General features: G+C 42.9%; 1 protein-coding gene across 4 annotated transcripts in view; it reads right to left on the reverse strand.

Annotated features, from left to right (window-relative positions):
• Positions 1-16,369, reverse strand: part of CACNA1A (calcium voltage-gated channel subunit alpha1 A) — a 216,632-nt gene that overhangs the window by 171,876 nt on the left and 28,387 nt on the right. For 3 of the 4 annotated variants that reach the window (XM_084251358.1, XM_084251357.1, XM_084251356.1), the window contains exons 2-3: positions 6,366-6,471; positions 4,015-4,154 (exon numbers count right to left, since the gene is read on the reverse strand). In XM_084251358.1, the coding sequence (XP_084107484.1) occupies positions 4,015-4,154; positions 6,366-6,471 (246 nt within the window). The remainder of the gene's footprint in view (positions 1-4,014; positions 4,155-6,365; positions 6,472-16,369) is intronic. The other variant, XM_084251359.1, reaches the window with a different exon arrangement.

The following is a 16,369-nucleotide window of genomic DNA, read 5'->3' on the forward strand; positions in this document are numbered from 1 at the left end:
TTAGTCATCTTTCCCAGTTCCTAGCTTATATTCCAAATTTTAAATAATGAATTTTAAGCTGTGTACTTGATTCGAAGGAGTGGAGCTAACAGACAATAAAGGATGGCTGATTATTGGAGAAATGAGTAAGAGAAGCAAAAGAAAAGAATGTAAAAAAAATAAAGAAGGGAGAACAGGATGAGAATGGAATAGAATCTAGAACAATGGGTACTCTTTTAGGATCAGGGCACTCTAGGGATCTGATGGAACTTATCAACAAGAAAGAGGGGGTTGGGAGAAAGGCAGGGCAGGGGCAGGGCAGGGCAAGGTGAGAAGGGAAGAGTAGAGGAGAGGAGACGAGAGGAGACAGAGACAGAGAGAAGAGTTTCTATAAGCAATTTCAGAGTTCATGGATCCCATAAATTCCAACTATGATCTTCCACCGTTAGCATCTGCCCCAGATGAAGAATTTCTCAAGTAAAAGTCCATCAAGTATAAAGAAACTAGAAAAAAGGGCTACCTTGGTCTAATTATGGGGAAGAAACAAACATCCAAGTGACAAACTCATCTACTGTGGCTGCCTTTCAATGAAATGCTCACTTAGTGAGAATTACTACATGCTCAACAGTATATGCACTTCCCTAGGTGTTTCAAGAGCCATGTTATAAAAAAACAAACAACAACAACAGGGGTTTTTAAGGCTCTTTCCTGCCAGCAAGGTCAAACCAACCCCTGCCAGCAAAAGCCAGCCCCTGAGGAGCATAAATTGGCACAAGCACTTTGCAGAGCAATTTGGCAATATCTAGTGAAGCTGAGGATGCGTAGAGAACACAACTCAGCAATTCCACTCCTGGGTATATGTCCTAGAGGAATCTGCTTGCAAGAATGAGGGGAAAGCTTGGTTCAAAATAGCCCAAAGCTGGAAAGAACCCAAATGGATAGGTACATGGTAGAATATTCATACCACAGAATACTATGCAGCAGTAAAAATGGATGAATGAGAACTATTTGTGTCAACCAACTTAATCTCAAGTGCAAAAGGCAAGGTATAATAAAATTATAGGGAAACTTAAAGCATGCAAAGCAGTTCCACATAATACTTCTTATATACTTATTTAATCATATTGTAAAAAGAGGTACCATATGTTCCTTATTTACATAGGTAGTAAAAGTGCAAATACATACATGGAAATGATAAACACAAAATTCTGGAAAGTGGTTCTGAATGGAGGAAGAGAAAGGAATTGAGTCATAGAAAGGAACACAGGAATTTATACTGTATTAAAAAAGGTTTCATTTTGATAACAGTTGTTCTATCACCTCCCTGCCCTCTCACTTCCACTCTGCCCCTCACTCTGCTCCAGCCACCCTGTCCTCTACATTGTCATCAAACGTGCCAGACCCAGACAAGTCTCAGGACCTGTGTGCTTGCTGTTCTCTCTGAGTGGCACTCTCCTCCTGCTTCATAGTTTATTCACTCACCTGCTTTAGGTATTCATTAAAATATTATCTTCTGGACCTCCCTGGTGGCTTAGGGGTTAAGTCTCAGTGCTTCCACCATGACAGCCTGCGTTGATTCCTGGCCAGGGAGGTGACCCACGTGGCACAGCAGACCTCTCCTGTCTCACTGCTGCTCCCTTCAGGTGTGTATTGCAGTAGATTTGCCTGTTCTGCTCCCCACTCTGTGATCCTCTCACCTCCCACACCTCTGACCTACCCCCTAGTTCCTCTATGCATAAGTAAATAAAATCTTCAAAAAAAAAAAAGCAGAGAATTAAAAAAAAAATCAAATATCTTCTCAGTGAAGTCTCCCCTGGTTTCCAGTCCCCTGTCCATAACACATCCCTCATTCCTTCCTGCTTTAATTTTTCTCTGCAACCCTCCCGCTACTTAGCACACTAGATATTTCATTCGTTCTTTTCCGCCACCACCAGAGCATCAGGTTCCGCCCAGAGCAAAATTCCAAAGCAGGAAGGAATGAGGTATGTGTTATGGCCACAGGGGATGGCCAAACCCAGGGGCAGACTTCACTGATGAAGATCATATGATTTTTTATTTAATCTCTACTTTCTCTATATCTATTTTTAGAAGATTTTATTTACTTATAGCTAGAGGACTAGGGGGTACAGGTCCAGAGGCTCGAGGGAGGTGAGAGGAATCATCAGAGACAGAGCAGGGAGCAGAAGAGGGAGACGACCGAAATACACTGCTGAGGGGAGCAGTGGGTGCGATAGGAGAGGTCTGCCACGTCATGTGGGACTCTCCCTGGCTGGCCAGGAATTGAACCCGTGCTGCAGAGGCTGCGGACAGCTTCACAGCACTGTGCTCAACCCACTGCATCACTGGGGAGGCCCTCTAATATTTTTATTATCCAGTTATAGCAACAACAAAGTTAGTCACTAGACTCTGTCATGGATAAGTGTCTCAGTAATGAAGGAGAAAAGGGCCCAGATGCCATGACATGTCCCTGGGACATGTGCCAAAGTCCCAAGTCACCGGACAGTGAGCTCAAACAACAGAGCCTCCTCAGTGAACACCCAGTTCCACGGGAGCTAGTCCAAATTTCTCATAATAGACCACTCATATCTGAATGTCTCTGCTGAAAAAGTCCAATATGGCATGGCTCCTTCTGTGAGAAGCAACGTTGATCTGAAACAAATTGTTCAAAAACTGAATTGTGGGAGCTCAGCAACATTTGCCAACAGGGACAGAATCTGGAGCAGCATCAGCCTAGAGGAGAACTTTGACCCCACAGAGGATAATTATGATACCACAGAGCAGAACTGTGATGACAAATAACAAAATTCTGACCCTTTAGTGCACAGCTCTGACCAATAAAGGAGAAATGAAGAAGGCCTTCCAATGAAGAAAGGCCTTGGAATAGAAGATCTTAGCTCAGAGGAGGAGGAATAGGTGGGCAGAGGAGCCAGAAATTAGGACAAAGTGGTAATGTCCACACTGGGATCTGATAAAGGGCGTTGGGTCCATAACAGAGATTGGCTGGTCATTCAACAAATACATCTCCCTTTCCTTCTAAGCACGGTCTGACATTTTCTGGCTTGCCTGGCAGTGACGCGTGGTCATGTAACTGAATTCTAGCCAAAGGAATGAGTGGAAGATGTACATGCTGGGTCCCAGCCAGGCCCACACAACCTCCCAAGAATCACCTTTCACAGTCGGTTCTCTTCTGTAGTTTGATACCGACAAGCACAGAGTTCTTGGAATCTGTGAATCAATAATAAGGAGCCACAATGTAGCAAGGGCCCATGTCCTTCAATCACTGTTTGGAGGGGAGCAGCCTGCCAAAGAGGAGCAATTGTTTTGGGCTTTCAATGAATGAGAAATTAACTTCTGTTGTGTTTAAGTTATCACCTAGTTTTGTATTTTTTGTTATAGTGTCTAGTGTCAACTTAAATAGGATACTTGGTGGAAAGTGTGCACACATTCACCTTACAACAATGGTTCTGAAAAATGTGTTTATGATCTGAAAATTCCCCTAAGGCTGTGATTATAAATTATGTAGATTGGTTTTCTCCATCACCCTCTCACAAATTGTTTCACCCAAAAGTCCTCCATAAACATTTACCAACTTGAAATAAAGTCATCCCCAAGCCAGGCAAGAAGGCTACACATGCACAGTAGATAAAGATTGAAATGACATACTCTTAAGTCAAATTCTAACTCTACCATTTCCGAGCTGGGTGATCTTAGGCAAGTTCCTCTCTGTGTTTCAGATTCCTCAGTGGTCACATGGGAATATTAATATTTCCTAATTCATTGAGTTGTTGTGAGGATTAAATGAGAGAATGCACATAAAGCTCTTTGGAAGCAGTTGACTCTAACAAGCTATTATTCTAATTGAAACAGAAAGCATCCGCTGTAATACGCAGCCAAGACATGGAGGTAGAAAGGCAGATGCATGTTAAAGAACATTGTGTCTTGGCCTTCCTAGCCCCACCTGGACCACACCAACCATTATGTTTCTAAAGTCCTTATAATTCAAGATAATGATAAGAAATAGCACCTGCTACTCACCCTGTTAGCACCACCACAAAGTCCATCACATTCCAACCATTCCTCAAGTAAGAGCCTTTGTGGAAGGCAAACCCAAGGGCAATGATTTTAATTCCAGCCTCGAAACAAAAAATTCCAATGAAGTAAGGTTCTGTGTCGTCCTGGAAGAAAAAGTGGATAAGGTCAGTGACTTTGGCTAGGCAGAAGGTGGCAAGACCAGAAACCAGCTTACCAGAGCTCTATACCCACATCCCCACTTCAGCACTCAGTGCTACTCTCTCTCCACTGCTTCCTGCCTGGAATTCTCTCCTCCAAAGGTTTTTGCAAGAAAAGCAAAAGAATATCAATCTCAGGTACCACTCAGCCAAGTAGAATTGTTTGTTTGGAAAGGCTCAAAGACAAACCTTAAAACCAGCCCTTGAAAGCTGACCATAGATCTGAGGCATCGAGGTGGGGAGGAGGTGGGGAAGGGGTGAAAATTGAGGTGGGGAGCACAGTGGACTGTGATAGAAAACTACCACTGCTTTGGTGGTGGGAGAGTTACAGTGACCCCACCTGAGGGGAGAAATTCTATATTGTCCAACAATTAGCAAGGATGTAAAATGATGGTACTTCATTAAAAAATTAAAAAGTAAAAAAAAAAACTGTTTGCTTGGATCTGTGTTATCCAGTATGGCAGCCATTGGCCACATGTAGCTATTTAAGTTGAAATGAATATAAAAGAAATAAAATGCAAACTTCAGTACTGCAGTCACACTAGCCACATTTCCGGTGGCGAGCACAGTGAACAGAGCAGATATAGAAGCTATCGCTGTAGGAAGTCCTACTGGAAAATGCTGGGTAGCATGTTTACTCGTCACACACATAACTCAAAGCCTCTGAGACTGGCTGTGCACCAACCTCTTCCCTAAAGCTGACATTCGTGATAGGTCTCAGCTGGGATGCACTAGCACAGCTGTTCAGGTGGTTAATATTTTGGAAAAATACTTCATTGGTTGACAAATGGCCAGTGCTCTAACCCTCGCTCCATAAACTCTGCCATAAACTCTGCTCCATCAGAGCCCCTACATGGACATTATGACATTTCTTAAGCTTCTATCATTTGCATTCTGCTGTCATGATTCCCCCCAACCCCCACCCCATCAGCTTGCCACTGGCACTATAATTTGCTGACTATTCTTTTGATTGACTCTTTTTATTTAGCTTCATCTTAAGCAAAAACCAAAAAGTCTTAAAATCATAGGTTTGCTAAGCTACTTGTATTTTTAAAGAATACACAGGATGAGACCATTAATATTTTGTGGATGAGAAGCAAGGGAATTCTTACATTGCCCTCTCTCTACCAACTGACCCTGAAAGGTGAAAGAAGTCTCCTTTATTGAAATGTCAGAATGTCAAAGAGGCACCGAGATGCTGGGTGATGGCTGGGGGTCAGGAAGGCTCACAGTGCCGGTTTAGAGTTCTGCTGAGTTTCCCTGAATGAGCAACTCTGAATGACTTCCCTCCAGAGTTGACATCCACATATAGGAAACATGGGGAATGGAGGAACAAGTTAAAGGACATCATAAAAAAGCAACCAGGCAAAAATTAGAATATGGGACATTTTTTAGGGCAATTGGACTGAATTCTGCAATAAGTCAATGACAGGAGGGAAAATATTGCTTTAGATTAAAGTCTTAAGTGACATGAAATCTAGACGCTATTTGCATCTTGGTTTGAACAATCCAATTGTAAAATGACATTTCTGAGACAATCATGGGAATGTGATTACTGGGGTCTTAGATGATTTCAAGGAACTGCTGTTAATTGGGTCAAGTGTGAAAATGTCGCTGTGGTCATGAACACCCATGTTTTTAGCAATGCACACTTAAGTATATGGCAGCAAACTGACATGCTGTCTGGGTTTTTTCTTAAAATACTTTGGCCAAGAAAGACAAACCAAAGAAGTAACAAAAGGACAGAGGCAGTGAAAGAGGCAAACGTTTGACAATTGTTGAATCTGGGTGATGGGTAGTTGTGGGGCAGTCATTGTACTATTCTTTCTAGTTCTGGGAATGGACACATTTTTTTCACAAGAATGTTGTTTTGAACATGATGTTTTCATGGACAATGCGACACCTATCACCATCCATACCCCTTCCCAGTTGATACCAGGTCTGCTGGAGGGGGTAGGGTCACACAAGAAGGCAGGTGTTGTACAGTGAGGACATCTTTCTGCCCAGATTATTGGTGTTCATGAAATTTAGGCTTCCCAGCCAGGGGACCTATGATCTGGCTCTTGGTTCCAAGTTGAGAACCCACACTGGCCTCTTCCACCACATCAACTTGCCACTAAAGCAAAGGAAAATCCCCCAAAGAGAGACATCACTCACCAGTCGTTCAGACATAGGAGTCTTGTCATCATCAGGTAGGTGTTGTTCCAGGGCGAGGACGATGCAGTTTGCTATGATGGTGGCTAAAATCATATATTCAAAGGGAGTATAGGAGAATTAAGGAAAATCTTTCCAGCTTGTATAAGGGAAAAGAGGAGAGGGTTGAAATTATCTCATATCTCTGAACATCCCCTAAAACTCTCCCACATCAGATTCCTGCAACCCCATCAGTTAAGCTGTCTGGAGTGAATCCCTTCACGCCCCAAACATGGGGTAGATGACTTGTTTTTTTTCTGGCTCCTTCAACTGAAAGAGTTAACAATTATTAAAACCTAAGATTTTCTTCCCTTTTTGAATTTCCAGATTTTTAGAGCAGTTTTAGGTTCACAGCAAACCTGACCAAGGTACAAAGAGTTTCTATACACTCCCTGCCCCCCCTCCACTACCAACATCCCCACCAGGGCAGTGAATTTATTATAATTGATGAGTCTACACTGACATGTCATCATCATCCAAAGTTCTTAGCTCACATTATGGTTCATTCTTGGCGTTGTGTATGGTAGGAGTTGGCGCAAATGTATAATGGACATTATCTACCACTATGGTCTCACAGAGAGTAGTTTCACTGCCTTCAAAATCCAGAACATGACTATTTAACAAAATGTGGATATTCTTCCTTCATCTCACCTCCAATATTCATTAGACAAATATTAATTTGGCCCTTACTGTGTGTCAGCCCCTATTCTGGCACTGTGGACACAGCTGTCCAGAGATTAAAAAAAATTTTTTCTGCCCTTGTAGAGGAGAAGTGAGTAAGTGAAATAATCACAATGTGTGGTACATTATAAAATGGTGCATCTTACAGGTCGAAAAAACTCAGTGGTCAGAGTTGACACCAAAAATATGAGCAACAAAAGAAAAAAACAGATAAATTAGAATTTCAAACATGTACATCAAAGGGTGTTACCAAGAAAGTGAAGACAACCCACATAATGGAGAAAACATCTGCAAATCATATATCTGATAAAGATGTGGTATTCCAAATATAATAAAAAACAATAAAAAAAGACAAACTCACTTAAAAAATGGACTAAGGGCTTGAATAGACATTTCTCCAAAGATATTCAAATATACAACAATCACATGAAAAGGTGCTCAATGTCATTAATCACAGGGAAGTGCAAATCTAAGTCACAATGAAATATTATCCAAACTAACTAGGATGTCTAGAATAAATAAAAAAAAAAAGAAGTAATAAATGTTGGTGAGGGTGCCACCACTATGGAAAACTGTTTGGCAGTTCTTCAAAAAAATTAAATGTAGAATTACAAGATAACACAACAATTCCACTCCTACATGTGCATCCCAAAGAAATAAAAAACAGGTACACAAATAGATACTTACACATGCATAGTCATAGAAAAACTATTCACAGTAGCCAAAAGGTGGAAACAACCCAAATGTTCATCAATGAATGAATGGTTAATGGTCTATACTTAGAATGGAATATTATTCAGCTATAAAAAATGAAGCCCTGGGCCTCCCTGGTGGCACAAGTGATTAAGCACTGCATTATGAAGCAATCTGCAGCCTCTGCAGTATGAGTTTGATCCCCGGCCGGCCAGGGAGAGAACCACATGGCGAGGCGGACCTCTTCTGTCTCGCCTGCTGCTCCCCTCAGCAGTGTATTTCAGTCAATCTGCCTGTTCTGTTTCCCTCTCTGTCTCTGGTGGATCCTCTCACCCCCCCACATCTTTGGCCTGTACCCCAGCTCTTGTAGGCATAAATAAATAAATCTTTTTAAAAAATGAAGTCCTCATACATGTTATAATGTGGATGAACCTCAAAAATATTATGTTGAATTCAAGCAGCCAGACAAAAAAGAGCACATAATATTTCACTTATATGATCAGGGCCTCCCTGGTGGCACAGGGGTTGCAGTCTCAGCACTATCAAGCTATCACCAGCCACTGAGGCCTGAGTTTGATCCCTGGCAGAGAGATGACCTATATGGTGCAGCAGACCTCTCCAGTCTGGCCCGCTACTCCCCTTAGCAGTGTATTTCAGTAGATTCACCTGTCCTGCTCCCCACTCTGTCTCTGGTGAATCCTCTCACCCCCTGTACCTCTGGCCTAGACCCCAGTTCTTGTATGCATAAATAAATAAAATAAATATTTAAAATAAAAGATTTCACTTATATTAAATGTCTGGAACAGACAAATGCATAGAGACAGAAGGCAGATTGGTGGCTGCCAGGGCTTGTGTGGGGGAGAGGGCTGGGGAGTGTGGAGTGGCTGTCTAATATTTTGTAATAACTAGACATGATGGTTGCACAACATTAAGAATATACTAAATGACACTGAATTGCTTGCTTCCAAATGGTTAATATGCTACAAAATTTTACCTCAATTTAAAAATATGTGGTGGCCAGGGCAAGCCTCTGAGAAGCTGACTATTCAAGAGCTATGGGAGGTAGAGGTTATCCATGCATCTTGGTGAACTTGGTCCTGTCAAGTTCCTGCCCTTCTCCCTGCTTTCTCCTTTGGAGACTTAGTTGGTCTCAGGCTCTTCTCTGGCTCTAGAACTAGGCTTGGCATTTTGGAAGCTCTGTAAAACCAAAGGCTCTTGCTGGAGGAGGACTGGGAGCAGACCCACTCTCAGGTGGGCAAGCCACGTCTGAAGTAGACTGGGAGGCAAAAGTCTAAGTAAAACAGAAAAACCGAAGCATCTTCGCCACCAGCTCTGGCCTTCGCTTCCAGCTGAAAACAGCTGAGTCGCACTCCACACACTCTGAAAAGCAAATCTGAGACTCAGGGCAATTTGGGGAGCCAACAAAAGCCAGCCCTGCGACTATCATCTCTGATTGGCTTCCTGCCTCCCAGCTAACAGTCATTAGGAGCACAGAGAACAAAGCTGGGCCGTGTTGCACAAATACTCCATTCTGCCTCACCCTGTAGCCCGGAAAATAAGAGACAATATTTGTACACAGAAAAGCAATGCCAAACCCTTCCCTGGTCTTCCCTCCCCGAGCCTTCTGAAGCCATGATTTGAATCCGATCATTTCTGATTTCACTTTCCCTCCCTGCCAACTAGCTCCTTGCTGGCTTCCGCATGAAGCTGCCGGCTGGCTCACTCCTCCGGCCTCCTGGCCTCCTGCCCCTAAGTGGCTTGAATGTGACTTCCTTTGCATCAGATTTGAACTGAGATTCCAGGAAGAGTCCCAGAAGGCTGGCAGCAAGCAGCACTTTTGTGGGCTGCATTATCAGGGTTTCAGTTGCCCAGTATGGCCCGCATTTCAGACCCAGCATTCACCCAGGATGGTGACAAAGGCTTAGTGTGTGGACAAATGGAAAGAGGCTGCCCACTCCCACATTCATTATTTTTCTTATTTCTGGTCAGACCTAGTCACCCTGGATAGTAAATATCATCTCTCTTTCCCTCCACACACCTGCAGACCCTGCCAGTGTCCTCTGGCAGGCCCCCATGGGAATCTGCAACATTGACTTTACACCCTCGCTACACCCAAGGACCAACAGCATCGGCAGCACTGGCTAGAGGTGCAGTGTCTTAGGTCCCAGGCTGACCTGCTGAGTCAGAATCTGCATTTTAGTGAGAGCTTCAGGGAATTACAGCACACTTAAGTTTAGGAAAGCTGCCTTAATCTATTTCAGGGGTAGGACGAGCCCAGGTAATTATGGCTTTAGTCATGCACAAAGAAATAGGGGCTTCTCTTTTGCCTCCCAATTTTCTCCTTTACATCTGACCCCAGAAAGAGACTTCAGGAAGCCTGGACCAGTCTTCTGCTCCCACTAAGACAATGGGGCTAATAAGAAGGCCAAGATCTTGAGCAATGTTGGAATGAGCCAAGCAGATAAGCAAGTTCTGGTTTAAAGGATACAGAAGTATCCACAGCCTTCCCATGGCTCCCAATTCTTAGAGGAAAAGTGAAAATCCTTCTGGCAGTCAGCAAGGCCATGAATGACCTGCCCTCATCACCTTCATTCTCCCCCTTGCTCACTCACTTGCAGCCACAGTGACCTCCCCAAACATACCAGGCATATTCTACCCCAGGGCCTTTGCACCTGTTGTGCTCTCTGGAAATGCTCTTTCCCCAGAGACCCACATGCTTCCCACCCTCACTTCCTTTAGGCCTTTACTCAGCAATCACATCCTCAAGGAGGTCTTCAGCCCCTTTTCCTGCTTATTTTTCCCCTTTGGTCCATGTCTCCAATCCAGTATCTACTGTTATTTTCCTTTATTGTGCTCACTGTGTTCTCCTGCTAGACGGTAAACTCCATGCAAGCAGGGACTGTTGTCTACTTTATTTACTGCTCTGTTCTCAGCACCTAAGACAGCATCTGTTATATAGCAGGTGCTTACTAAACAAGGAAAGAGGGGTGATTAGTTCTTCTGCACCTCTCCCCCCAATTCATTTTATGCCAAGTCCCCATGGATATGCTAAGGACACATTTCAACTCCTTGAAATATGCAGCCATGTACTTGGCACACAGACACAAAGATGGGGTACTCAGTTCTTGGCATGGGAGGAGCTGCCTCACCCCAGGCAGAAGTCAAAGGTAGTCCAGGCAGGGGGAGCAGAGGCTTACTCAGCCCAACCCTGAGTCGTGCCTGATCCTCCCAATTTAGAAAGCCTGGGTTCTAACTCACAGCTGCGGTGAGCAATGCCGCTGCTAGCTGAGCTGAGCCTTCTTGCTCCCGGATTGGCTCAGGAAGAAAGCACCTGTGTCAGCGGGATCCAGAATAATCAGCCAGCCGAAGAGGCCAAGGGGAGGGAGAGGGTGGGGGAGGAGGAGATGAAAGAAGAGAAGCATCCCTGATGGGAGGAAAAGCTGGCTTCTGAAATGGCTCGTGGAAGTCAGGATAGCAAATAGCCCTGCAGGCAAGTGCAGATACACAAAGCTCTCCCACAATTAGATTGATCAGGACCTGCAGAGGCCCCAGAGAGTGGCCGTGTGTGACACTGGCACCAACCAAGCAATTCTTCTTGGGGAAGAAGGGCTGCATCTGCTAACAGGAGATGCTCTTGGGATCCAGGATACCAAGGAAAATCACTTTGCAAAGTGGGCATGGCTGACAGTTTCAGCCCTTTAGCAAGACCTTACAGAATGTCCAAATAATTCATTCCTCTGTGTGGTGCCCCTCCTTTGGTTGGTGTGACAATCAAATCAGGTTTGTTAACTCATCAAGACATTGTCTCTACTATGGGGTCTGCTTGATGGGTGTGTTCTGAGGAAACAGATATTTCAATGAGTGAACCAAGCAATTGAGATTGTGGGGAGAAGCCAAACAGACCTTATTTTCATGTTACTGTCATGCTCATCTCCAGGGGAAGAGCCGTGGGTACCAGGGCCCTAGATGTACAGATTTAGAACACATTCCTTGCTCCACTAAACAAACGCTACAGTCTAACTCAGCAATATGAGCAACTATTAGAGGGCCATTAACAGGCACAATAGCCATAATTATAACAGCCATTTACTGAGCGCTTTGCTGGGCAGACACTGAGCTAAGCACCTCACACTCAATGTTTCAGTTAATTCCTTGCAGAAATTCTACCATGTAGATTTGGTGTAAGGTGCATTTTCCAGATGAGGAAATTAAGTCTCAGAGAGGTTAATTAAATAGTTCAAGGTCACAAGAAGGTACAGGAAGGCTCACTCCAAGACCCACCCTTTCAAGCTGGTGGTCCCCACAGCCAACTCAGCAGCTTATCCTTTTTAGAAGGTGGATGGTTTTGTTTTTATTTAAAAATTGAAGTTAAGGTACATGTGGGACCTTAACCATATGGGTTAGACCAAATGGAGAGACCTCACTTGAGTCCCAACCAACTGCCACAATTTAATTTAGTAACAATCAACCACCACATGTAAGTCCACGCCCTCATAAGCCCTTCCCAAGTGGTTCATATTAATGAATATTTCAACTTCCAATAATATAAAGAGCTTTAAGTTCTCAGACATGAGTTTCAAAGTCTCCAATCAAGCTTAGAAATGGTATCAAGCTTGATACCGTTCCACCAGTGGTATCAGGGTGCTAACAAGGGCAACTCTGATGCTGCCCGGGATGTTTCCAGCACCACAGCCAGCGCCAAGAGACAGAAGTTTAATTTCACATCCACCCATACATGGCAAGCCTGGGTCAGGGCAAACCAACCCAGTGTCAGTATTAACACCCTTTGAGATATCTGTAAAGACCTACACTTCACACACAGAGTAGAGACTAAAACAAGAAGAGATTCATTATATCAGGAGAATCAAATAAAGAGAATGTTAAAAACCCAATACCAAATCATTTTGCTGTCATTGGTTTTCAACATTATCCAAGGATTTTCAACACTTTGGTTCTGAAAAGAGAAGTCTACCCTGATCATGCTTCTGTTCAGAAAACTGGAAATATTTCCATGAGAAATCACAAAGCAGAGCATGTGAAAGGGTCTGGATATGGCTTTGATCTTGGGCAAAAGTGTTTCCTTCTCCCCACCTCAGTTCCTTCCTAAATAAAGTAAGAAGAGGAGCGCACACCCCACAAAGCTGTGTAAGAATGGAACGAATGGATGGAAGGATGGAACCATACAGCACACTTAGAACAGGACCTGTATATCATACTCAGCAAAAGTGGGCATTTTGGTAAATATATTTGAGGAACTCTGGTTCCTGTGATGATCAGAGAACTTAATGTGCTCATGAAATCGTAAGATGAGGTGCATCTCTTTGTAGTCACACCGTTTTTATTTGACTATTTTTATTACAGTTGCTACTAGTATTCCTAATTTTTCCCATTTCTTTTTTACCCACATAATTCTCAGTTCCTTCCCTTCACTAGCAGGCGTCATAGCTCTGAAATGTGTCAGAGAACAGAATGCAGTGAACGTGTGTGGTCTTGAACATACTGCTTGATGTTCCTTGAACATCAGGCTCAAACCGTTGCAAAAACCCCATCAGCTATTTCAAATAAATGGAATCCTACCATGGGCGACAGCTTGGGTCCGGCTTCTTTCACTCAGGGTGATCCACACTTAAAACTGATAGATCAGGACCTCATTCCTTTTTATGGTACAGACTCCAACTTGTTCATTGTTCATCCACTGATGGGTTTTGGGGACTGTTTCAAACTTTTGACTATCTAAAATAGGTAGATCCATGGAGACAAAAATGCAGAGTAAACGGGGAGTAAAGGGGGAAACTGTTTAATGGAGACAGAATTTCCTTTCGGGGTGATAAAATGTTTTGGAACTAGACGGAAGTGGTGGTTTAGGCACATCGTGAATGCACTATATGCCAATGTACCAGTCACTCTAAAATGGTTAATGATGTTGTATGATCCCATCTTGATTTTTTTTTAAACCCCTGTTAGTTTTGCTTCTGTTCCCACCAATTCCCACCCTATGACTTTTCCGGATGTCTTTTTCCTGTGGGTCCTGAACCCAGAGAGAAACACCAGCCAGGCAACCCTCAAGATCCCTCCTTTTAAATATAACAAATGGTTTTAGTTATAAAAGGATATGTGCACTTTTTAGTTTTTAAATTTGAAAATGTATCATCTGAAAATTGAAAAGTCCTCACCCACACTACTCTCCAGACAGAGATGACCCACTACCAGTGCAGTGTCTGTATTTCAGCTCTGTTCCTCACAGTCTTTGTGCCAACGGCTGTCTCCCCAACTCTCCCCCCAGATATGATAGGACACACTGCCTAACCTCCCTCAGGTGGTATAAAACATCGCCTTGCCAGCGAGACCTTCCCTGGTTACCAGATCTAAAGTCTCGATCTTCTTGTTTTTAGCAACTTTTCACATTAAGCCAACTATGTATTTTATTTATCTTACTCATGCTAATCTCCTTCACTAGAAATGTCATCCCCATTAGGGCAAAGTTTGTGGAATTTGTTCTTGGTTATGTGCCCAGCAACTAACACATAGTAGGTACTCAATAAATAGTATTGAAAGAGTGCATATGAGTATACAAAACTGCATTTCCCTTTACAAAAATGGGATCTTGGAACATAATGTTCTGCAATTTGTGCCCCTCACCACACTGGATACATTTTTCCATATCAGTACATTGGACCTTCCTCTTTTAAAAGGCTGTGCAGTATTCTTGTAAGTGGATGCATCATCATTTATTTAATATTCCCCTAAATGCTTCCAGTTTGTCTCTATTACAAGCAAAGCTGCAATGAATAATCTGACCATACATCCTTGTGCACTTGTGAGGATTTTTCTGTAGGATAAATTCCAAATGTTGTGAAACTGTTGAGGGGGGGGTGCACCTTTGATATTCTCTTATATACCGCCAAGTCAACCCTGGAGATTTACCACATTTTATTTTACAGACGTGTGTTCCTTATGAAATTAAATCTGTAATTTAAATATACAAATTGCTCTTTATCAAAAAGTTTAAACATGCAAGAATTAACATGACTCATGGAAAACACAAATATACACAAAGCAAAAAGAAGTTCCCTTGATAAAAAGAGAAAAAAAAGAATAACACAATTGAAAAAAGTAGGTGGTATTGGTCATTTCTAGACTCTTGGGGTCTGGGATTCCAAATAAGAACTGAAGACTTCTCTTAGTCTCTTATCTTAAGTTATTTGTCAGGACAATAACTTCCCTGGGGCCTTCTAAGTGGTCCCCATCTCCTGATACAATTTACATCTGTGTTCCCTAGTGTGTTCCCTCTACTGAGTGAAGGTTCTTCTCCTCTCTTGTACCTTCACCCCTGTTCAACAGTTAGTGAAATCCTCCATTTCCCCAGCATCTTCTCTATATGTTCTATTTACCTCGTGGCTTAAATTCAAACCTGGAAATATCCCCAAAGACTATCAATTCCAAGGTCGAGGAGGCCAACTGGCATCTTCAAATTAGTTCCTGAAGAATAAATGGAGAACCCAGTCCAGGGTGACTTCTACCACAAAGACCCCAAGGAAAACCAGTGAGGTCAAGGAGAAGGACCTCAAGACAGCAAGCAAAACAAGGAATGGCCTTCCCAACTCAGGTGAGGTGATAACAGTGCCCAATAAATCAGGTAAGGTGAAGAAAGTTTTTTCTAATTCAGGTGCAGTCAAGAAAGACAGCAAGACCAAGAAGTTGCCTCCCCTAAAACTGGCAAGCCCACATTGTCCCTTCTAATGCCTTGGGTTCAGTCGGAAGTTCAAGGTCAAAAGAAGAAGGAAGTCCCAGTAGTCAAGATGCTGAGGCCCCAGGAAAATAAAAATTATGGTGGAGACTATTGTGTTACCTTCTATGACCTTCAATTTCCTTGTAGAGAGACCACCATCCATGCTGATCCCTTCCTTATTGATCATTGAAGGACATCTCTATCTCACCAAAAGTAACTAACGCCAACTCTAAGTTACTCCAATCATGCACCCTAGAAACTGTGCCAGCGACCTCCAAAATATCTTTTCTCCAAATTTCCTTCTCTTTAAATACCAGTCTCCTCTTCCCATATCACGAGCAATCCAACATTCATCCCATCAATTCCCGTGACCCGCTGACCGCACCATTTCTTAGCACCTCCTCCTGGATTCAGCTCCTTCCTTGTCAGCCTTACCTAGCTTACTCCCTTATTTGTCTCTCTCTCCTGGAAAAAGCCAATCCTTGGATGAATCCAACCAGTTGTCTTCTCATGCCTATAGAGGAGAACATTCCTGAATAAGATAAGCAATCTGTGCTGATGACGTTAAATTCATGACCTCATATTTGCATTCACAAATTGTAGCATCCTAGATGAAGGAAGGCCCAAACATAATTTAGAAAAATATTTTCTCATCTTTAGAACCCCCACTCTTGACCCAAAATCTTCCACCAGTTGCAAACTTAAATTTCTCTACTTCTTTTCATTAAAACAAAAATTGAGGGCATTATGCTAAATGAAATAAGTCATAGATAGGCAAAAACTATATCATCTTATGCATGTGTAGAACATAAACAAAAACAAAGGAACAAACAAAACAAAACTATTAGATTATAAGAACAAAATA

This window comes from Talpa europaea (genome assembly GCF_964194135.1).
Source record: "Talpa europaea genome assembly, chromosome: 12".
Classification (NCBI taxonomy): domain Eukaryota; kingdom Metazoa; phylum Chordata; class Mammalia; order Eulipotyphla; family Talpidae; genus Talpa; species Talpa europaea.